General features: G+C 36.7%; 2 protein-coding genes across 2 annotated transcripts in view; one reads left to right on the plus strand and one right to left on the minus strand.

Annotated features, from left to right (window-relative positions):
- psmd1 (proteasome 26S subunit, non-ATPase 1) overlaps positions 1–23,797 on the plus strand; it is a 35,939-nt gene extending 12,142 nt beyond the window's left edge. Inside the window, exons 17-25 of the mRNA XM_027157247.2 lie at positions 13,942–14,056; positions 14,699–14,815; positions 15,634–15,736; positions 18,350–18,519; positions 20,877–20,969; positions 21,478–21,564; positions 21,837–22,040; positions 23,375–23,536; positions 23,640–23,797. Of these exons, the coding sequence (XP_027013048.2) occupies positions 13,942–14,056; positions 14,699–14,815; positions 15,634–15,736; positions 18,350–18,519; positions 20,877–20,969; positions 21,478–21,564; positions 21,837–22,040; positions 23,375–23,521 (1,036 nt within the window). The 3' untranslated portion in view covers positions 23,522–23,536; positions 23,640–23,797. The remainder of the gene's footprint in view (positions 1–13,941; positions 14,057–14,698; positions 14,816–15,633; positions 15,737–18,349; positions 18,520–20,876; positions 20,970–21,477; positions 21,565–21,836; positions 22,041–23,374; positions 23,537–23,639) is intronic.
- htr2b (5-hydroxytryptamine (serotonin) receptor 2B, G protein-coupled) lies at positions 1,426–10,130 on the minus strand. The gene is made up of 4 exons (XM_027157516.2): positions 9,808–10,130; positions 7,731–8,019; positions 3,483–3,683; positions 1,426–2,495 (listed from the first exon to the last, which is right to left on the minus strand). The coding sequence occupies exons 2-4, from the start codon at positions 7,945–7,947 to the stop codon at positions 1,579–1,581; spliced, it is 1,335 nt and encodes a 444-aa protein (XP_027013317.1). The 5' UTR covers positions 7,948–8,019; positions 9,808–10,130; the 3' UTR covers positions 1,426–1,578.

Genomic DNA, 23,797 nt, shown 5'->3' on the forward strand with positions numbered 1-23,797 from the left:
CTGGGGCTCGTTTCCACTAAACTGTGGTTCATTCCAAATCTGATGTGGGATCAAACTAATCTTAAAACTGCAAGATAAATAATGTAACAGGTTCTACAAAAAAAACCCAACATATTTTCATAGGAATTGAGCACTGTATTTAAGCTTACCTTTGTGATGTGAATGCTCAGAATTCCTGCATGACAACATGCTATGCATCCAAAAAAGTGCCATTCTTCACCATTTTGGTACACCATGAAATAATATACACAAATTATGTATACAGTTGAGACTAGCTCATAGAATGTTTGAACGTTTTGCAGAATCTGACGTATGTACATTGTCATTGCTGAATTTGGCATGAAAATGTCTTGTCATTTAAGATCAGGTTTGCACATTTATAACATAAGTGAGTTATGAGAAGATGAAAATTATCAATACACTTTTTATTCTATTTTGTTCATTTAGTCATTTTATATAAAAAATATTTTGTAGCATGTCCATCAGAAGGTTTATAGTCTGCTTATGTGTGACCAAATGAGTTTATCAGAGTATTATTATTACATTCTCTTGTCAGGTGATAGTAAGTTTGATCAAGGCCCAAATGAGACTCCTGGGATTAGAAATTATAACCTCCAGAACATATTTAAAAAAATATTCATTTAAAATTCAATATTATCAATATAATGTTTGGCTGATGTATAGAAAGGCTGTTTTCACTCAGACCAACCAGGTCACAAGTCACATGACAAATGAGGAAAATAAACATGGCGAAAGAATGAACTGTTCATTCTTGCTATTGTGGGAATTTTTATGTATGAAGATGTTAAATTGAAAAGACATTTCACTTCCAGTGTAATTATATGTATGCATTTTTCATTGGGATTTAATTGAAATTCTCTCTTTAACTGCAGCTACATGCAGTCAAGTCTCATGAGCAGCTCGAATTACTTTCCAGCCTCCAAAACTACAGTGAAGGCAAACAGCCTCTTCACCAGAATTATACAAATCTTTACCTCATCTGCATTACTTATAATAATTCTACACTAGACATTAAGCTAGGCTAGTTAGTTCGCAGGTACTACCCAATGATAAGTGTTACGGTTCAAATCCGCCCAAGTTTGAGAACAGCATCTTTTAAAGCTTAAAATTTGATCCGAGGATCAAATATTTTCAGTAATTGTTTAAGCTATTGAAAAGGCCATACGATATCCCAAAGATGATTCCACAGGTTAAGCATCTTGTAAATGGAGAGAATCCTCTTATTCCAGTATCAATCATAAATGAGACCTTTAACATCACTAAGATAATCGGAAAAACCTTTGTATGTTTCCATAAATCCATGACATTCATACAGTTGTTTTTTGCATGCTGCACATAGCTGGCATTTTTTACATTCCTTGTTTTTTACAATCCTGCCTTTATCCATATTATTCCAGTATCGAATACAGACATTTCTATTTGCAAAAGGGTGAAATATGAATGCCTGTCAATTCTTTGACGTCTAGGAGCAAGATTGAGCAGTTTAAATCATTAGGTTTTGTTGGGGGTGTTTGTGGGTTTTTTTTTTGTTTTTTGTATGCATGAAATCAAAGCTTGCTATAAACAGCTGACTCCATCAGTTTTGTGGTCCTCGTTTTCTGTGAGAAGAAGAGTATCCAGCATGACACTACTAGAGGGTTGAATGTTTGTGGGTCTTCTTCGCAAAGGACTCTGGTACCCTACAGGACCAATGCCATTCATCATCCCATGCTTCAAATACATTTTTGAGTTTTCTGCTACAGAAGAGTGGAAAGGGCTTTTGGTCAGGTTCCTGTGCTGCGTTCTGGATGCTCTCTCGGTGCCAAAGTTGCATGTGATGTAACGTGTAAAGGCTCCCCGGAAAGTCTTGTTAAAAAGTGTATAGACTAAAGGGTTGACGCCTGAAGAAACGTAACCAACCCACACAAAAATGTCTAAAAGTCTCTCAACCAGTTTGACATTACAACTCATGCACAGAACCGATGTCACATTGGTGATGAAAAATGGACACCACATGACCACAAACAAAATGAAAACAATCCCAAGGACCTTCGAGGCTCGCTGTTCATTACTCAGATTTTGTATAGATCTCTTTCCAATGGTAGACAGTCTCCGAATCGGAAACTCATTCCCTGTGATGGGGAGTGTTCGCTGTAGCATATGGTCCTTTTTAATAGAATCCAGCGTACTGATTTTCTCTGGTGACGATGGAACCGTCTGCTCTCTTTGGAAGACCGTGCATACCGTGGGCCTGTTGACTTGCTGACTCGCCCTCGATCTAAGGAGATACACTTTCTTGCGCAGCACTTGGATCGTCAGCAGGTATATAATCATCATGATCATGAGGGGGATGAAGAAGGCCGCCAGAGAGCCGAATAATTTAAACTCTGCAAAGCCCTCTATTGTCAACAGGCAGGTGTGGTTGCTGTTGAAAGTTATGTTTATTGAATGGTTTGAGCTTTGCAGTCCTTTGATGGGTATGGGTATGGCGATTCCTTTTGGAGAGAAAGATCATTAAAATCATTCAGATAATTGAGACACTAAGACTGGCTTACATAATAAACCAACCATCAATCTCTTTTAAAGAAATGTTGCTATACTATTGGCTGTAGATCTTTAAATAACATACCATTCCACTGATGTTGGCTTCCATAACTTTAGCTTGCGTTGTCTGGTTTTTCTCAGTAACACTGCTTTGTCAAAGTTGTAAGCCTTCAGCATAAGCAAGGATATGATGTGCATGGTCATTATTGAAGTGACACTGCACAAGATCTGCCTTTCATGGATCTAAAACACAACTCTGTAGCGCCAAACGCCACAGTGTTCCAGACAACACAGTCAAAATAATCACCTGGAACTTTTGCTAACGAGCAAGACTTGTCGTCTCGTCTTGTTCCAGGGCAAAACAGTTACATAACAAAGCCCTATCATTAACAGGTAATTGTTTTGCTTATCTGAAGGCAGTTTCAGAAGTCTGGGGTCCACTATCAAGAATTGTTGATTTAAATAAATCTAAATGCTCAAGGATCCATACAGTTCTTGACTTCACTTATTACATCTTATAAACCAAAGTTATGCAACTGGAAGCAAAAGATAATAGTTTTCTTAGTCTTAATCAGTAGGTTGTGCTATTCTTTTAACACCTCTCCAGCACTCTTGGCTTGGACCATATGAAATCTATTGTGTATAGAAATGTGTTGAGGCTGCATTGGCAAGTGTTTTATTCCTTGCAGCAACTAAATAAACACAAGCTTGTATATTGCTACTAACTGTCAGTTACATAAAAGTGGTGCAAACAGCCATCCTGCTAAAACTGTCCTCTCATCATCAGATAAAAGCAAAAGAAAATAAGCATTTGTTGCTTGGTGTAAGCATTTCATCACTAATTAAGGAAACTCCAAAGATTATGTAAGAAAAGCTCTTGTACGTTATTCCTTTTCATGCATTAAATCACAAAAACAACTTGATATTTGCAAGCTCACCTATTGATATCAACCAGACGAGTGCAATTTTGGCTATGGCTTTTGCTCGGGAGTTGTACTGGCTGTGCTGAATGGGCTTTTTAATGGCGATGTAACGGTCGAGGGAGATGGCGCAAAGGTGCATGATGGACGCTGTGGAGAATAAGACATCTAGGAATAGCCAGATGGGACACAGGAACTCAGGAAGTGGCCATGCTGAATCTGAAATGCAAAGTATTGATCACTGGTCAGATGAGAGAATTTTGTAAAATGTGTTTAAAGGTATTGCACCACAGTGCTGGGCAGTTTTCCAGAAGATCAGCTTCAGAAGTAGTGCAGCTACAAATTGTAGGGTTATTAAAGATAAATGCCCAAATGTAAATTTCTCTCAATTAATAGACAAATTCACACAGTAGTAAACCTAGGGCAATAAATTAGTCATAGATTCTACTAAAGATATTTTCACTGAATTGATTCCCATGATCATCAAAAAATGCTAGATCAGATTTTGGAAAAGATCTGAGAAAAGCAAAGGCAAGTTAAGCTTTGCTTCCTAATCAGAATGTAAAAGTATAGTCTCTGCCAGAAGACTGGGGCTCAAATCTCTCGTATAAATATTTCCCCTCATCCCTGATGAATACAAGAGGTGATTATATAAGATTATTCTCCCCAGTATATTCTTATGATTTTAGCTCTGTTCGTGTCCTTTTACAGCAATCTGAACCCTGTCTGAATTCGCTTTCCCATATTTACCCTGACATGGAACCATTTAATATTTCAAGGTGTCGACACACAGTCCTGTTTTCACCTGTTTAACAGATGTGGAGTCGGGACATGGAGCTCTGTTTCTGCTCTACACACAGGCAATTTTTTTATTTAGCAGTTTGCTTAAAAAGGGATTAGGCTTTAACGGGTGATGTTTTTGACTTTAAACCTTTGTTTGAAGGCATTCATCATCAATTTGCAAATAAAATTTCCTTTTCAAAAGAAGTTACTGTTTTTTTTACCAGAAAATTAGTGACATTTTTATGCTGTCAATCTTTCTTATGGAAATACTTTGAGACAGACTTGAATGTATAAACTATATCTGTGTTAAATATCTCAAATATGCACTTTTAAAATGTCCTTTTTCCACTTTTAGATAACAGGCCAGAAAACTTGTTGCCCCGAATCACATTAATGCTGTTGTTATCGATTTAGTGAATAACTGTTCAAACTGGAGTGACAACAATGGTGCTGTTAAACTGTCTTGTTTTTTTTTTTTTACAAATTACTTTCGTTTTTCCTCCATTTCTTTGCAACATAACCATGAATGTTTTCATGCTGGAAGTTTTTACAACACCTCAGAAAATAAAAGCTACAACATGGAGCTGCTGAATAATGACCTCAAACGTCCAGGCAGACATAAACACTAAGCAAGGCACTGTAGACCGTCCTGTGTGTCCAGTAACACATGATAAATGAGCAGTCATTGCACTCCAGAGCCATTCATTATCGTTTGTTCTGTCTTGCTAATATGATTTAATTACCCTTGAGAATTCTTGCTTTCTGGTACATTTAGAGTTCGTTTCCATCGAAAATCCTTTAAAACAGACGAGTGAACTCCTTTGTGAAAAAGATGTGGCCATTTCTCTCTCTCTAGGTACCTCTTTATTGCTCACTCTGGCGTTTTAGGAAAAAAGCTTAAATAACTGTGTGGCTCTAGCTTGCGACAAACTGCTGAAGCATTTCTAGTTTTAAATACAGTCCATTTAGACCTCAGTTAAAACTCTTACAGTGTACCTATAAATGGAAAGGCTCTTGTACTTCATTATATAGCCATAATATTATTTTAATAATGTCATTTTTCTTTAATAGTCTGTGAAATAAATCTGTACATTTGATTCTATTTCCAACAATTAATTAACATTTAAGCAAAGAAAAAAAAGTTTCTGGGGTGGTACTTTCTCAAGTACCTAATGTCCAATGTAGTTTATTAATAATAATATTTAATGTATAGAACTGGATCTCAATTAACTCTGAGTAATACTTTAAAGGTACCTGCTCATTACCAGGTAAAAGATATCCTTGAGTATAATACCCCACTGACCAGGAAAGGTACAGTATAGTAACCTGTTTAAGATGAATAATTATTGGGGAGAGCTCTTGCTTATTTTGTCAGGGTTTTGATTATTTATAATTTTGTCTGCATATAAAACTGTGTTTTATTATGGAAAAATCTCCAGCTCTTCTGTGTCTCTCTGCTTATCTCTGGTTTGTTTTACCCAAGCAATTCAGCCAGGAGATTTGAAACTTCAGAATCCAACATGTTTTTCTGTCAAAAAAAATGATAAGTTATTTCACTAAGTGCAAAAATGTGCCCTGTGCCAGTATGACCGCCTAAACTAACTTGATCATTTTAAAACTCATTTCATTCAAACTTTTGTCTGTTTCTCTCTTTCGTGATAATTTGCCTCATTACTTTTTTTGCCGCATTGTTTTAAATAAATGACACGTGATTCAATCATGCAGACATGATTGATTCCTCTTATGTCCACTTTTATCAGTTTCCTTGTTTGCTCTTTTCATTCACTGAATCTTTAAGCTACTCTTGCACCAAAATGTATAGTCATATTTCTTGAAACGTTCTGTAATGGTGTCATACATTTATATCACTGGTGCTTATGTACCTCCCATTTTTTTGTGGACTGGCTGATGGTAAGATTTCTCTTCACTTAATCCTTTAATCCATGAGCCCATGGATTCAGCTTCGCATATGGTTGCTATACAGATAAAATACTTGATTTTCAAAACCCAAAAAGATCGGCTCATTCACCAGTGACTTGGCTCACATGTCATCAAATCTCATCTAATCTGATGAGAAGGATTCCTGCACCGGAGCGGAATGCTAAACTGGCAAGGATTACATATTTAGCCTAGATTAGCCGAATCGACAGCTGTGTTTGCGTACCGGTGCCTTTTTGGGGGTTATGTTTTTGCTTTGAGTCGTTATCTGTAATTCTGTGGAATTCAGATAAGACTTCAGATGCTAGCGGTACCCTCTGTGATCGATTTTCAGTGAAGAGTGTGACTGCATTTGTTTGCATTCCTGAAATTTTAGGAATTATTTTTGTTTTTTTCCATCAATGAATCCTGTTTTGTTCAATCCAGTTTGATTTTCTCCAACTGGTGTCACATTCAAGGTCTTTAGACATAGCTTGTGTGACTCATGGAAGAGAATTTTACAGAACTAAAGACATGCCAAGGCTCGTCCACTCGTCTAATTTTAAAGGAACCATATAGCTAGAGAATTTAGTTGGTACTAAATGTCTATGTCTCTGTATCTATGTATCGAGATATTCCACACAGTCAGCAATGTACGTTATTATTTTGGCTTTAAAATCCTGACCTTTTATAGCATATTTTATAGCAATTCATAGCTTCGTTTCAACTACCGTGTTTAAAGAGATTCTTAAAAAAAAAAAATTTACTTTTCTGATGGAATTGAGACTAGGATTTTTTCATATATTTTTGATACTTGATTACGTTACAATTTCATACATCAAGGTTCATACATTTTTTTCTGCTGCTGTATGTTTGCTGAACAGTTTACTTTTAACAGTTTGATTGTTGATTTAATTTTCTAGACGCACAGCTCTGACAGTTGCGCAGCTGTAAATTACGTTTACAACAGGCACGCTAAATTTACAGCCACATTAATGGTATTGTTTCTATGGCTCCAACAGCTCGTTCACAGGGACTTGTACTCTCCACGTAAACACAGATTTTTAAAATGGTTTATACGGTTAAGGTTTGTGTGAGGAGGTGTTTACTTTTATTAACATTTTATTGATGAAGTCTCCAGTGTCAGCACTTTGTAACGGTCAGAGGTAAAGGTGTAACAGTTTTCTGAGATCTTCAGAATAAAGGAGTTGACCGATGTTCCACAACATTAACTGTAAATGTCTTTTTTTTTTAATGTAAAAAAATTGTCACTGTGGAATAAAAGGAATGAAACACTCCAGGATGTGCTGTATAGGAACTGATTTGAGGTGGGTAATGGTAATGGCACTTCATCACACTGCCATCATTGATAATTGTGCTATAACCACAATGCAGGCAGTTTTTACTCATTTCACTTATTTGAAGCATAACTGCAAGACATTATTTAATTCACTGTCACAATTTCATAAACCAAAATAAAAGCTTTTGTAGTTATTAGGATATAAAACCAAGTATGTGTAAATGGAGCTGTAAAGTGAGCTGAAGTGAAGTACAGAGTTGACTTACTGTACAGGACGGTAACAAGAGCAATGGGCATCACCAGCAGCCCCACCAGCAGGTCAGCTACAGCTAGAGACATGAGGAAGTAGTTAGTGGCATTTTGGAGTTTGCGCTCCAGCGACACAGCCAAGATGACCAGGATGTTTCCACCGATAGTGGGTAGGATGGCCATGAGGAAGAGCAGCGAGGCCCAGTGCAGCTTCTCTCCATCGGGAGAAGACATGCTGCTTTCGCTCGCTTGGACCAAGAACAATGTGCTGTGTCTTTTTCCTGGGGCTCGGCCAGCATTGTCCCACTACGGACACAGACAGTGAGTGCATGAGAGGGGATGGAGGAATGAACAGCAAACGATACACGGCAACTAGCTTCCAGTGCCAAATATGTAACATGGCACAGTTTCAGTGGAGAGAAAACGTCAGCAGAGTAAAAATATGTGGGAAATGCAGTTGTTTGTTCAAAATAATTTGGGCCTTATTCTTCTTTGGATGCAATATGAACACATTTGTACATGCATCTTACTAAGCAGTATATTTAATTAATTAATTTAAAACTTTGCATGAAAGAATTATTTACTTAATAGTGCATCACAGAATATTTTTTCCTGAAAACTTTTATCTGTTATATATGCATGAAACTGTTTCCAGCTTTCATCTGTATTTTATTGGCACGTTAACGAACGTAACAAACATTTTTGTCTTAAAATCAAAATTTTTACTGCTTTGGTAATCTTATATTTAAACTAAAAACCAACACCATACAGTTTTATAAGCTTCCGTACTTAAAGTTAACTAACATGTTGAGAGGAATCATGCAGATTTCAGTAGCTTAACACTACAGCGTAGAAAACACTCAACAATACGAAGTTTGTGTAAGTTTTCAAGTAACTGGCAGCACACATGAGCATTTTCATTTAACATGCTGCATCACAGTAACAAAGTTAACCAGTTCCTAGCATAGCGGTCATGGATAATGTACTTCCTGCTTATGCCAGGTCATGTTTCTGTCTAGCTGGGGATGGTCAAATGTCACAATCACTCTACTAGTTATGATCTGTGTGTCTGTGGTGCAGTGGAAAAATTTCAGAAATCTAGATTTATGGTAATTACTTAAATCAAATGTGGGAAAATTTACCAAGAAAAAATTATACATTTGAACACAAATGGTTGAATACAATCTGTAGAAAAGATTCCAAATATAATCCAGATTAATATTTTTGTTTGTTTTTTGTGTGTATTTTGACATCATGTATAATGAGCGATATTAAATGGTAGATATTTGAGTCAACACTGCTGTATTGCCACACTGTGCTTCATATATACAGGCAAGAATATAAAGTCCTTTCATCATCTTCATTCTTTTTCTTTCACTATACCATGTTTTAGTCACGGTTCAAACGCAAGTCGTCTGCTCTGTTATTTTCCAGTTTTCTTTATCATTTTTCTCCACAGAGCAGTGCTTGTCCCTCCGACATCCTTATCTTGGTTTCGACTCGACGTTTATTATTATAAAGCATGTCCAATTTCCCCGTACTGTCGTTAGTTCTAGACCGTTGAGAAGTAATTAAGCAAGGAAGTGAAGATCTGCAGTAATCACTGTTCGCTCATGAACTTGGCCATTTCGTGTTTTAATGAAATTTGATAAATTAGGACAGATGGCATGTTTCTTCTCCTCCCCTCACTTTTGATTCATTGTTTTGCTGGTTAGTGTTAATGATACCATTATTATTCGTGTGCACACTGGTTTAAAGAGTCAATTTAATATAACGTATATGTTCCATTACCATAATGCACTGGTTTTTTTTTTGTTTTTTTGTTTTTTTAATATATCCAAACTATCAGAGGTGTTAATCTGACAGATAAAAAAAAATGTTAGTTTTATTAATATTATTTATCTTACATTTTTTCTTTTCTTTTTTTTTATTTTATTTCTAAACTATTTGCTTATTTCCAGTGTTTTACTGGTTGCACGGTTCATTTCTTTAATTGGTTTCAGACTCGAACCTCAAACTCACTTGTGTGTAATTCTTTCCACATTGTATTAATTTAACCATAACAACCTTAAACATTTTTTAAACATTTCTTACCTTCACCTCGAATCCCTCAGCACTTCTTGCTCTTTAGTCTTATGCCACATGCCTTTTTTCTTCTTCCCCGTGTCGTCTTCACTCATCTAGAACCTCCCAAGCTGTGATCCTTTGCTTCTTTAGTTTACACGTTTTTATAAGTGCCCTCAGAAAATGAGATACCAGAGTTTGAACTTTTTTTGTAGGACGTGACCCAGAGACTTAAATCTTTCAGCACAAGATGCAGAAGAGAGTTGTCCATTTTTTTTCTTCGTTTCGCATCACCTCCTGCAGCACTAATCTCCTCATTTCTTCTTCTCCTCGCTCTCTGGTTCTGCACTCCTCTGCTTGCTCTGTCGTTCTGACTGCCTTAGAAAGCACGCGAGTGTGTGTCTGTGCTGGATTTTTGCCAGCGGTTCTGGGAGGTAATTTCCTTGAACACGGCAGATCAACTGTTTATTCTATTTTGTGCACTCCACACCAGGGGGAGAAATACAGGGGTTTAAACTGTTGGGAATTTCTTATACATTATATCAGCTGTTCTTTTCTTAAAAAAAAAAAGTTAATTAATTCATGGTATCCTCACCATCACCTTACATTTATTACTTCATGTAAGTGAATGCATATCAAAGATTTACGTTAATGTGTTTTTATTTATTTATTACTCAAGTGAGTTTCATTTGCCTTGCGTCTCTTTATTTTTTCCTCAGAAGATTTTTTTTTTAATTATTATTTACTATTTAATTGCCGGACATGAGCTTCACTAATGATCAGTTTTTCATATATCTAAGACCCACACATGCAAAAGCTACTCAGTGTTCCTGTTTTCACATCTGCTGCACACCTTGCCAACAGAAACCCCAGTACCTGCTACTTCATATTGTTTGCTCACGATCATATTTGGTTCAGCTCGCATCTGTTTTATTTATTTTTTTCTAGAGAATTATTTTTAACCTCCTTTTCTTATTTGTGCTATTGAGTTACACAGGATAAAGTCCCAGATTTATGTCATGAAGAAAGTACCACTCTAGCATGCTCTCCTTCTTTTTTTTTTGTTGCATGTTAATATCCATTTGTTACAAGTGGAGGCATAACTCCTTAGTCGAGGACTTCCTTTTGTTTGTTCATTTTGCCACCGTGTCTGGTTAACGCTCCTCTGCTCACTCCTGGCGTGTGTCAGCCTCTGGCTGTTGTTTATGAATTTTTAGAAGAGGAGAGCAGACAAAAGCCAAAGCAGACAAAAACAGCCTTACGAGCACTTTCTGAAATGTTCCAGATATAGGCGTTCTGGCGGCTGATCCTGTTTGTAGAGTAACGTGACTCAGCCGTTCAGAGATCGAGTTCAAATGAATCAGAAGACCTGGAAATGGTGATGCCCCACAAGAGTTTATACTCGAGTTTCATCTTTTTTTTTTTTTTTTTTTCCTCTTTGGACAAGTTAATCTCACTGTGTAAATGTCCTTCTTAAGGAAATGAAAGGAACCTTTCACTTCGTCCTGAAAATGCACTGTGAGAGTGAACAGTACCAAACTTCAACACACTGAATTTCAAAAAAATACCATAAAGGTAAATTTCCGTAAATGTCCAGTTCGGTATAGTTTGTATTAATGGCTTAAACTTCAGGCTTCCAAGTGATTTCAGACTGTTTCTGTTCATAAGACAACAAGTCTGTGTTTAACAACTCGATCTGATCAGAGTTGTTTTTGTATTTTGATATGTGAATGTCTTTGTTCAGATTCTGGATTAGGCCTAACATTAATCAACAGATGATGACATAATGAAAGAAGTTTATAAGTATCAGACTTCTGGACAAATCCCCATGCTAGTCTAATAAATGATTTTGCGTTTATAGCAGCTATAAACACTCTCTGCACTCTTTTCCTTTTTTTTTCTTCCAAGACAGAGGAGTTTATGCTTTGTTGTTTCTCAGCATTTTGTGATGTTCCTGAGAAGCCACAAATGTAATTACAGTTTCATTTCAGACACAAAGCCCTAATGCTGGAGTCGCTCTTTATAAACGTTAAATAAACATCTTACAGATAACGTCAACAGATCAGTGGTTATTAATCTGTTTATTTGGTCCCTGTGAATGAGCTGTTACTATAGATATTATAACATTAAAATAATCACCTTCATGTAAACATGTGATTTGCAGCTGCACTACACAGAGCTGTGATAAAAAATTATTCAACACCAATCAGAATCCAGAATTCAACCCCACATTGGTGTAAATAGATTTTAGTTATTAGCAGTGATTTCTTCATGGCACTAAACCTGTAAGACCACCTTTTATTTAATGACTCCGTTTTTTCATTTGAAAGTAATTTTCCCAGCTTGAACATCTGTTGAGTTAATCCAGGTTCAGAATTGGGTGACTTACAGAATGAAACATGCGACTGTGCCTCCAGCTTGGCACATTGATTTACTTGTGTTTTGGATACGGCAGTAATACAGTCGCCTTCTCCACACGTGAAGACAGATTTTGGAGTTTTAAATATTCTTAATCTTAATATAATCTTATAACTGATTTATGGAATTGATATTTGCTTTACTTTCTATGCAATGCATGTGGCATGCAAAAAAAAAAAAAAAAAGATTTTGTGTCTGTCTCTTCTTGGCGACTTTATTTAAGTGCCCAAGCCAAATTTCATCCATCACAACAAGCTTCGGTTTGAATGTAAATTGCATCATGAGTTTTAATTAGCACAAACAGACTTTAAGAGATATCCATGCTCAGTTGAACGCGGGGTGTGTGTGTCTGTCTGTGTGTTTATAGCTCAGAGTTGGCAGCAAACGTGTTGTGGTTTCTCTGCTCAGTCAAATCAGTTCATCAATTTTATTGTCAAAAATGGGAGCTGCTGCAGTTGTTTAAACACACAAGAATGTCCCTCGTCTTTCACTGAAAACTTTCGTTCTCTTCGTGGAGACGTATTAACGTGACATTTTTGCAGTGTAGTGTGGATGAGATTCAGGAGAAGGATATGTGAATTTAGTATGGAAAAGCTTCTGGGTTTGAGTTTTAGCAACAAATGGAGAGAAGAAAAGCAAACACAATGTGGTCATGTTCACAGAGCAGAACGGCGGTAATGCTTATGGCTACTATGTGACGGAGGTGAGAATTTAATTTCAGTGGAAGGAGACATTTCCACGGCATTGGCGCCCAGTTTTGGTGACTTTCATGGATGTAATTGATGATGAAGTTGCTCAGATGGCACGCCCTCTCAATCCAGGCCAGCAGATTAATAAACTGTACCACAGCGTAGGAGTATTAGAGCCAACCAAGCATGATGAATTTTTTTTCTTTTAGTCTTCATTGAGACATGTGTTATTAAGTTCCTGGCACCTCGGTCCTTTGGTAAAGTGTGAGCTCTTAATAGATCGTGCTCCGTTCTGTTAATCCTCATCGCAGCACAGGGAGGGCCGGTGGAACTGTAATCACCTTGTGTAAACTGTTTAAAGAAACTTTCTTGAAACATCTGTCTTGACTTAGGAGAGTTGGTAAAAGGTATTTGAGTTAAGTTACAAAAGAACCCGTGAAGAGGCTCTTTTCTTACTTCAAATGGCTGCTTTGACGTGAGCCAGGAAAATGTGATGAGGAAGCGGAACTCTGGGATTTACTCCACACTGGACACTGATCGAGGTTTAGTTGAGCTCAGTTAATATTAGATCATTTTATCAATTTGTGATTTTTAAAACCGCAGACTCGGTCAATCTCTTCTTTACATTTTCCTTTGTACGTTTGGCAGTGTGCATCTCTGATAAAGCAAAACGTTCTTAGCGGTGTTTTGGGTTTCACTGTAACATTTATTAGTTTTGACTTTTTGCTATGGTGATACAGGAGGGCCATGGAATTTATGTTTTTAGCTAAAGCAGAAGAAAAGCAGATTCACTGAAGGGGAAATGCTTTGGGACATGATTCGCTTTTGTCTTGGGTATTCATAATAGTAACCAAAAAACAAAGGATCGTTTGCTTTTTAAAAATGAGATGAAAACTATGCATAGCTAGTGTTAGCAAGCTAGCTAACACCAAGATTAAAAATTATAACTAGTTCATTTTAAAAATGGTCAGTCGCAAACGTTTTTTGTTAGCTGCATGTTTAAATGCTGCACTTGTTTAAAAAATGGACGGTTATATGAGTGTGTGCATGTGTGTAGGACTCCAGAGCAGTGTCCCAGCGTGGTGTCCCTCTTGTCTGAGAGTTACAACCCACATGTCCGCTGTGGAGCAGCGATGGCTCTGGGGATCTGCTGTGCTGGCACCGGATACAAGGTGGGTTCTTTTGTTCACCGTCAATCATTTTGTGGCTCTGAGATGCTTTCCTTTTTTTCTGTGGTTGTGAACATTTAGTAGCTTTAGCCTTAAATTATATGTAAGAATGTATTGTTATTCAAAATCTGTCATTATAAATGACAAATAATTGTGGATACTTTTCTGCGTGGGAAGGTTAAACTCTCGCTCTACTATCAATTAGACTGACAGTAGTCAATTGTGCACACATTTGAGTTCATGTATGCAAAGAGGGCACATAGCACTTTGCTCCAAGTTTGTTATGCTGTCCTGAGTGACAGCATGAACAGAAGTATGAAAATAAGCGTTTGAATGGCTTTACGTGTCTTGGAGGAAGCACATACTAGCCTTCAACCTCTCCAGCTGTTGGGTGATCGGCTGAGCTGACTGGTGGGTAGAAATCGGCCAAAACTAAATCGAGGAGGAGGGGAAAAAAAGTACACATACAACACCATGCTGCCCTCCACAAATAGCCACAAAATTAATAATAATAAAAATAATATCATTGTTTGTGTCACAACTTTTATTTCATATCTATTAATTTTGCAAATCTGGCATTAAAAATGTATTTCAGGGTGAGTAAAATGTATCTTCTTTTCCTTCATGTTATGTATGTATGTACAGGAAGCAATAAACCTGCTGGAGCCCATGACCAACGACCCGGTCAACTATGTGAGACAAGGGGCTCTCATCGCCTCGGCCCTCATCATGATCCAGCAGAGTGAAGTCACCTGCCCCAAGGTAAACATACAAAATACAAGGTAGTATAAAACAGGGTGGGAAAAAGAGGTGACATTATTCATGACACATTAATGGGTCACTTTTTCACCATTTTTCACACTTTGAACTCATTTTCATGAGGGTGTGATTCATCTCAGAGCTGGTTGGTTCTGTGCTTTAAACTCTTTACAGAAGAGGTTTTATTCTACAAGGTTTGCAAGTTGACTAATTTTCCAGCCATTTTCCAGCATAATTAACATGCTTACAAGTGTTACGGTTTTATTAAAATTCTTACAGCGACATAAAATTTTGATTTACAGCTTTTATGGAGTGTTAAAAAAGTGTGCATTGCATTTACAGCGGATAATGCGGCTATGACAAATAAGCATTTTGCTCACTGTGAGCCAAGTTTCCGACAGTTTTATATCACCAAGAAAAGGGTGTGGCTCACATGGTAGTATTTATTTTACTACCACTGAAATTCATTTTAGCATTGATGCAATCTTGTTTCTGATTGGTCAAAAAGCCTTCTGTAACTTTTTTAGAAGAACATGGACATTAGTATAGCTACACATCACAAGTTAATATCAATGTGTTATTGTTTCTATAGTAACAGCTCCATCACAGGTGGCACAGGTGGATAATCCACATAAACACTTTAAAGAAGTCATTGATTATGCTGAAATTGTCTGCATGGGAAAGTTTATTTTAGATTTATGGAAGGTGTATATGCTTCGTGTAAGTCAGAGTGAAAGCTGCAAGTTTCCTTACATTTAGGAGAGACGCGTTTATATTTTGTGGGTCAATTACTCCGTTGAATATTTCTTTTCTGTTCGTAGGTTAATCAGTTCAGGCAGCTGTACGCCAAAGTGATAAATGACAAGCATGACGACGTCATGGCCAAATTTGGGGCCATTCTAGCACAGGGCATTCTGGACGCGGGTAAGTACCTCACACAGTGCCGTTTGTAATGATGGCACTCTTAAAGGTTTGGCTTTTTTTTTTTTTTTAAAGTCACTTTGTAATTATTAAAACTAGAGAAAATACTATATCTCAGAAAAGTGTATTGACTGAAATGATGAGTGAAATAATTAATCAGAGAATTGTCGTACAGATTCCGAACACGAACATCACCGCCCTGCTTTCTCAGTAGCAATCTGACGTTTTGACTCCGAATGTTGGATCTCTATTATAATATAATACACAAAAATTTTTTTTAACGCAGTCATTTAGCGGATTAACGAGATCGCATCCCGTAAATCCGGGGTGTTTTGACCTTCACACTCATGAATACTTGAGTGTTTCACAGTGTGTGTGTTTGGGTTGCTTCTCTGTAGTCATGTTTAATGTCACATGTCGTTTAACGATCAGCACTCCTGCAGCAGCGTTCTGCTCTCATTAATGAGGAATTTTCTGTTTGCCAAACCTCTCAGACAAGCCTCTGTGCTGCTGTGCGTTCAGCTTTGTCAAATATCCTGGCTCTGGTTCTGGACTCGGGGTAACAGAACCTTCTCAGAAGATCTGGCACTTCTCAAAATCTGTCACTACTTATTTGAAATAATATTGGACCCAAGAAGCAATTGTTTCAGTAAATAGACTTGGAATTTTCACATCTGGAGAGCTGGAATTTCGTGAGAAATAAATGTGCTGCAAAATCTGATGTACAAAAAAAAAGCAGTAATGTTTAATATTTTATACATTTCCCATTATGTTATTTGGAAGAAGCAAGCCTAAGTTACCAGTTTTTTTAGGATTTGAAGGAAAACATATTGTGCAACTTTATGTTCCGGTTCAAATATGAGCATGTGACCCCAATGCTCAATCCTTACAAAACACCAAAGAGCTGAATGAAGATGTATCTCCTTTTTTTTTTTTTTTTAATCTTAAACAAAGACATACTACACAGTTCATGACCAAGTGATAACTATTTCCATTGTTCTAGTGATGTTCAGAAAACTCTGCTGATTGACTAGTGATTTATTTATTTCCTTTTTTTTTTTTTTTGAGGAAAAAAAAAAGTACTCACTACTTAGTCAAGGTGATTGGTTAAGGACCTTTTTTGTTAAAAATGTGCTGTGATCGGTTAAGGTCAGATTTTGCTTTTAAAAACTGTGCTCTGTTTGTTTTTTGTGGTGATTTTTTTAAAAGAAAACTGCTGACCGGTTGTGGTGATGTCCAGTCTCCTGTGATCCGAATGGTTACAGTGGCATTTGGTTTATAAACACAATCCCTGGTTACATATGCTTATTAGATTGTTTTAATTAAAGGCTAGGCTAAAACTCTTATCAGCACACTCTTGGCTTACAAGATCCCAAAAACAGGATGCATTTAAATGACTTAAAACTCCCTGTCAAGCTCGCACTATTGTCTGGTCACTTTGATTTGAAACAAATTGAACGTTTTCGTAAAGGTTACACTTTGTGTGATTTTTTTTTTTTTTTTTTTTTTCTCTTTTGTTCACAGTATAATGAACCGATCCACACCTCTTTCCTTCCCTTACTCCCTTTTCTATATCCATTTCCCTCCAGAGGGAGAAGTATTATTCTATCATTCCTCTCCATAGCGCTAACCTCGATCTGTACAACATCCCTCATTAACAGAGAAATTCAGTATCAGGAGCTAGACAGGAAGTGACAGAAATTTCATTGCCCCTGAGATCAACGTTGTATTGTTCTACTGAAATGTCCTCCTGTTTTATCCATCCTTGTGTGGAACAATAGTGCTGACTGATCCATTATGAATAAAATAATTAGATTAATGCTGGTCACAAATGGTCCAAAAGTCTGAAGCTAAAAATCACAGCCATGTTTTCATCCTCTCACTAACCCTTGTTTAGATTAGAAAACTCATTCTTGAAAGTTATGAGCCCATAAAGAACCTATTTCTCTTATTGTGTGCATTAGCTGGATGTGTGTAATCAAAACTCCAAAATTATTGCTAATCACCTAGCCTTCTCGAGGGTTCTACTTTGTTGGAGGTTTTTATATAAAGACTTTTTTGCACTTTTAAATGTATTTTATGTGCATTTTGTTTCTGTTCTTGTCTGTCTGGTTGGACCTTTTTATAGGTTTTATGTAGAACCCTACAGTAAAAGGATTACATTTCAGAAAATGTTTAAATGTTCTAACAGTGTATGAATAAAGTGGTGTTTTTCTGTCAGGGGACTATTTAAAGTCCATTAAAAATCTCAAAGGTTATTGAGAAGGCTTATTTATTTATTTATTTATTTATTTAAAATGATTTAAAAATTGTACCCGTATTGAAGAACCCTTTATCATTTAGTACAGGACTATTGATACAATATTTAGGGATTTGTAACATATCAAAAAAGTTGCACAAATGTTCTTTGGATATACAAGGGTATTTAGTTTTTGTTTGGTTGGTTGTTTTTTAACATCCAATTAAAACATTCTGCTTGAAACACTTTGTGAGGAGAAAACCTTCTGAACCAACCAAAAGAGCATTTTAAGGATAAGCAATACTCTGATACCTTTTTACATCTCTGGGGGTTTTGTGAAGATCAGTTTGCTGAAATGTCTCTCTCTGTGTCTATAGGTGGCCGGAATGTGACCATCTCTTTGCAGTCGCGGACTGGACACACGCACATGCCCTCCATCGTGGGTCTGCTGGTGTTCACTCAGTTCTGGTTCTGGTTTCCACTGTCTCATTTCCTGTCTCTGTCCTTCACACCTACTGCCATCATTGGCCTCAATAAGGACCTGAAGGTAACAATGTCAAGTTCTCTTTCCCCATGTTTCAGGAGTTTTATTAAAACACCAGCTTTATCTTCCACTTTCTCTGTGCTCAGGTGATTTTTGTGTTTTCAAGACACACTTTCCAAACTTCTTTCTTTTCTGGCCAATGAGCAGATTTTTAGAGATTTTTTTCAGCAATGCCTTCTTCCACATCTCCACATCATCTGTAGTCATCGTTTCTCATTTTCATTAGTTTAACAAAATTAAAAGTTCTGAACACCGGATTAATCAAAATGACTCATTTTGACTGATTTGGGTTTGTTAAATGGACTAAGAAAGCATTCTAAAAGGTCCTTAATGTAAAATATTTTATGTACTTATGTTGGATATGGAATTGCTGAATTTACACAGGGACACCTCAATATCACCATTCTCTGCTGAGTTAGGATCACTCAAAATACACCAACAGAGCAGTCTGTTTATTCCCTACCAGAAAAAAACAGTAGATTAATCTAAAATGATCAACAGTTGATTAGGTTTTGATTAAAATCTACACTAGGCTCGATTTTCACGCTTTTAAAGATGCATTGACTTTGCCAACACTGTTACTTCTGAATGTTTTGAGTTTATTAATGTGAAATAAAGTCTGTCGGGCCATGTTCCACTCGGGTCCCATTAGATATAATGTATTTATTATAGCAGCCACAGAAGATTTTAGCTGAAAAGGGTCAACAAAGTTATAGCAAGCTGCTGCTTGTTTACATTAAATTATTAAATACTGTATATAACATTTTATCTTTCCAGAAAAAAGGTGAGCATGTGAACATTTCTTGTCATAAATAGCCTACCTATAGCTGAGTGCCAGCTGTGGATCCTGCTGGTTTCCATAAAACCCTGTAAATAAGCACAGTTCAGTTTCTTAAATATTGAAATATCAAAAAATGCTTAATAATGTATAGAGTTCCCAGGTCTATAGATATTCAAAAGATGCCTCTCCATTTTTCATTTTCTGTAAATTTCATGTTCGCCAAATAACTTGGTACAGATTTTGTCATGGGAGAAAACACAAAATGGCTTATATAGCATTTGTGTCTGAACTAAATCTCTCTTTCCTAAGAACTCGCAAGCTGTCAAAATTCCATCCATGCACATCCAGATTGATTGTACTGTAAGAAGTGATAAGGTCAGGCAGTTATCTGTTTCAGCACACACCTAGTTGTAAGATCCTGAAGGCTTCCAAACAGGAAGCATGTGAATGATTTAAAATACAGAGTCTTACACACACACTATTGTCTTGTCCACTTTGATTTCAAATTAATGTCCCGAAACTAATGTTCTAATATGACTCTTTTCTTGTTTCCATTTCTCTATGATAAGCTGCAAAGCCATTTTTAGATCAAACCCCACCTTCTCCTCAGCTAATTTACTTTGAGCTCCACCAGTCCTCCCATTAGGCTGTAAATAATAATGTGAGCAGAAACCCACCTATCCATCTGGCTCCTACGTTTGCACCCCATAAAGCAAACAGATAGCAATGTCATTTTAATGTCATGACTGCATAGCTAGATATTTTTCCTAAATATATTTCCATGTAATGTACTGAAACAATGAAACATAATTTGTAAGGCCATGAATAAGAATTTTAAAAAATCAGAAACTGTCAGAGAAATTCAACTCAAATCTTTTGTAGACAGAATTTTATTAGTTGTCAAACAAGTGTTTTAACTCATTTCAATAATTTTAATCGAATAAATATCCTTGATAAATCCAAACCTGTTAATTTTTTTTGGGATGTAAATAAAATGAAATAATATAAATACATTTTTCTAAAATAAAATAAATAAATTTTTCTTTTTATATATATATATATATATATATATATATATATATATATATATATATATATATATATATATATATATATTTACTGTATTTAGAGAATTGCACATTTATTTTTTAAATTCATATTCAGTTTCTGTGTATTACACCACAATGTAATTTATATCTCAGATAGTATAAAGAATTTTCATGAATTCACTGTCCGTGTTTATTTCATTTTAAGTTGCCATTATGTATAACTGAACAATGCAGATTCAGGCATTCGTTCTCGTCTTTCATACACGGAGTTGGTTTTCTGCCAGGAAATTTGAGTTTGTTGATTTTGTTTAAACCGTTCAGGAACCTGTCAAACAGTGGGGTGTTACTGCATGTTTTTTCTTAGTAATTTCTGTTTGGCTAGCATGCTCACTGGTATCTTAAATCTGTAACCTAGTGAACCAGAGATGATATTCAATGATAGCACTTTTGTACATCGCTCTGGATAAGAGTGTCTGCCAAGTGCTGTAAATGTAAATGTTGTTGTTGGGTTTTTTTTTCTCTCCCCTCAGATGCCAAAAGTGCAGTACCGGTCCAATTGTAAACCCTCGACCTTCGCTTATCCTCCAGCTCTGGAAGTTCCAAAGGAAAAAGAGAAGGAGAAGGTGAGAAAATCCTCCAGATCAGAAACTTGCTAACATATGAACTCTGATCTCAGTCCAAGGAAGCATTTCATATTTGCTGTGTTCGCATTGCTGTTGATTTCTGGGTTCTGATTGGTCAGTTTTCTTTAACATCACCACTGGCATGTGTAGCTGCTCAGATTTATTATTACATGTGCATTTTTCCAATACACTTAATACTTTGAGCTGTTAATATAGAAACATTCACATGGGCACATTTAGAATTTGTTTATATGTTGAGGTTTTCTGTAAGGAGAGTGTTTAGCATTGGAAACTATAAACCGAAACGTTTTGCTGTTGTATAAGTGGAATCAAACCCTTTGATTTGTGGTGTTATAGAACAATAGTCCACTTTTGGCTGATAACAGTAACTCCACTGTATTATTTTGCTATAAAGGCATGACACGTGTTTTATGGCAGCATTTATTTGCATTATTTTTCTGAACCAAGTTAAATCCGGATCAAGTCCTTAAACATTTATTTTTTCCAGGTTTCCACTGCTGTTCTGTCTATCACTGCTAAAGCCAAGAAGAAAGAGAAAGAAAAGAAGGAAAAGGAGGAGGAGAAGATGGAAGTGGTGGGTTTATTCAGCTTGTTTAGTCTCTAATTGCTTACCTGAGAAAGTATGTTTAGAGAAGCATTACATTATATCCAGAAAACAATGCATGTTGCTTTGAACTCATTTAGAACTTTGAGAAAAAAAGTTTTAAAGTGAATCTAAAAAATCACATTCAGCAGGAAGAAAAGCCACCGTTACGGTCAAATGGTATTGAATATTTTTTTTTTAATGTCCAGGGTTGTCATGGTGTGTTTAATGTGTTCATGGTGTGTTTGGTGTGTTCACTGCAGGAGACACAGGAGGCTGAAAAAGATAAGAAAGATGAGGAGAAGGAGAAAGAGAAGGAGAAAGAGAAGGAAAAGGAAAAGGAAAAGGAAAAGAAGAAGGAACAGGAGCCTAATTTCCAGATGTTGGAGAATCCAGCGAGAGCGATGCCAGCACAGCTCCGAGTGCTAACCATGCCTGAGAGCTGTCGCTATCAGCCATTTAAACCAGTGAGACACACACACGCACAGCCATTTTCACCAAAACATAACCGACCCTTAACATAACTGGCCAACCGGCCCATAAAGCCTTGGACGTGCGCCTGCTGTAAATATTTGATCGTTTTCCGCCGTAAATATTGAGATCGACGTAGCCCAGAATTTTAGAAGAGTACAGTGACACTGCACTAAATGTCTCCAAATAAATACAGCAGACAGTTAGCCTGTTGGACTCACTCCATTTTTGTATTGCAAAGGTTTTTTTTTTCTTGTCTTTTTGTGAATAATGTTTAGATGAACAAAAACATCACCTTCCTGCAGTGTCCATAACTCAGCAGTGCTCAGAGCTCCTCCTGATGGCAGGTGGGATGTGATATGTTTAGCAGAACAGTCAGGGAAATGCGTTCATCTATTTATTTTTTCCCCCTAGAGAAGATTTTTTTTAAATGCTGCAAGTAGGAATAAAGCAGGAATATAGACTGCAAAAATAAGCTTTGGGTAAAGTTTAGATCTCAGATGCTTTCCTTTTTTGGGGGGACGTTGTTTCAAGTACCGGCTTTAAACTGAGACACTTTTTAACTGTTCTATAAGCAATAAAGTGTTCTTAAGGTTTGTTGTAAATGTCCATGTTCACTCACTAACAAGATTCAGCATGTTTGTTTTTCCTCACTTGTTCCTTGAGCTGCAACCTGATTGGTCAGCAGTGCTTTGTGTCACTGAGCGATTTTCTAAAAAGTTGACGCGTGGTGAAGTTCGAGGAAAAACTGACTGAATACAGCCTGACACTATTGTACTAGTGCACTAATGTAATTCTATTTACATCCCAAATGCACACCACAGCCTGTGTTCCTTTTTAATAAAACAGTAAAGGTACACACAATTACAGCTCTGCATTCTGAAACTTAAAAACACTCAAACTCTAGCTACATCAAAGCACCTGAATGCTAATGGATGAGGTCGAGCTTTTCTGACTGAGTAGTTAGCAAATAGTAGTAGAATGAGAAATTAACTGAAGATTACAGTTGAACAAAGTTCTGCTATTTTAACCAGCTTTTAAATCCTAAAAAAACTGAAGAAAAAAGTCTGGAATGTTTATTTTAAACAGTTCTGTGTCTAGCGTAATTTTAGACACTTTTATTGTTGCTCTACTTTAAACAGTCAAATTCATGCTGTGGCTTGTTGAGGATTTTTCAGGTTGAAAAATGGATTTCAACCTGGATTGTTCAAGGTTGAACTGTTTAGTGAAACTGAGACATGATTTCAACCTGACTATTAAATCATAAAATCAGGCAGGATACCTCTCTCTCGCTGTCTCTGTGAGTCTGATTATATTCTGTACTTTTCAGCTCCACACAGGTGGTATTATCATTCTGAAGGACACCAGTGAGGAGGAGGAGGAGCTTGTGGAGCCAGTATCTGCCCACGGGCCTAAAATAGAAGAGGAGGAGCAGGAGCCTGAGCCTCCAGAGCCATTCGAGTACATAGACGAGTGAATGTTCTCTTTGTTGGTAAGCAGATCCTGAGTTTACACTAGGAACCATTTAAAATCCACTTTAAACAGTTCATTTACGATGCCTATAAAAAAGCTTTAACACTTTTTTTCTTTTTTAGAGGCTGTTCATATCCCAGGATGCACCTCTTCACGTACTGTCCGCCACATGATCCCCTGTTATTTTATATGTTTCTGACTTCTTATAGCTCTATTGTCATATGACGAGAGAGTTTTCTGTTATTTTCTTTCATTACAATAAAAAGACCTTTGAGATGTG

The sequence above is a fragment of the Tachysurus fulvidraco genome, chromosome 2 (genome assembly GCF_022655615.1).
Source record: "Tachysurus fulvidraco isolate hzauxx_2018 chromosome 2, HZAU_PFXX_2.0, whole genome shotgun sequence".
Taxonomy (NCBI): domain Eukaryota; kingdom Metazoa; phylum Chordata; class Actinopteri; order Siluriformes; family Bagridae; genus Tachysurus; species Tachysurus fulvidraco.

What these genes read in the sequence shown, in the direction of transcription:
- htr2b (XM_027157516.2), bottom strand. Translation starts at nt 7,947, where the DNA reads ATGTCTTCTCCCGATGGAGAGAAGCTGCACTGGGCCTCGCTGCTCTTC. An exon ending in TCTTGTTACCGTCCTGTACA is followed by an intron (nt 3,684 to 7,730) that starts GTAAGTCAACTC and finishes TTTGCATTTCAG; the next exon opens with ATTCAGCATGGCCACTTCCT. An exon ending in CGTCTGGTTGATATCAATAG is followed by an intron (nt 2,496 to 3,482) that starts GTGAGCTTGCAA and finishes TCTCTCCAAAAG; the next exon opens with GAATCGCCATACCCATACCC.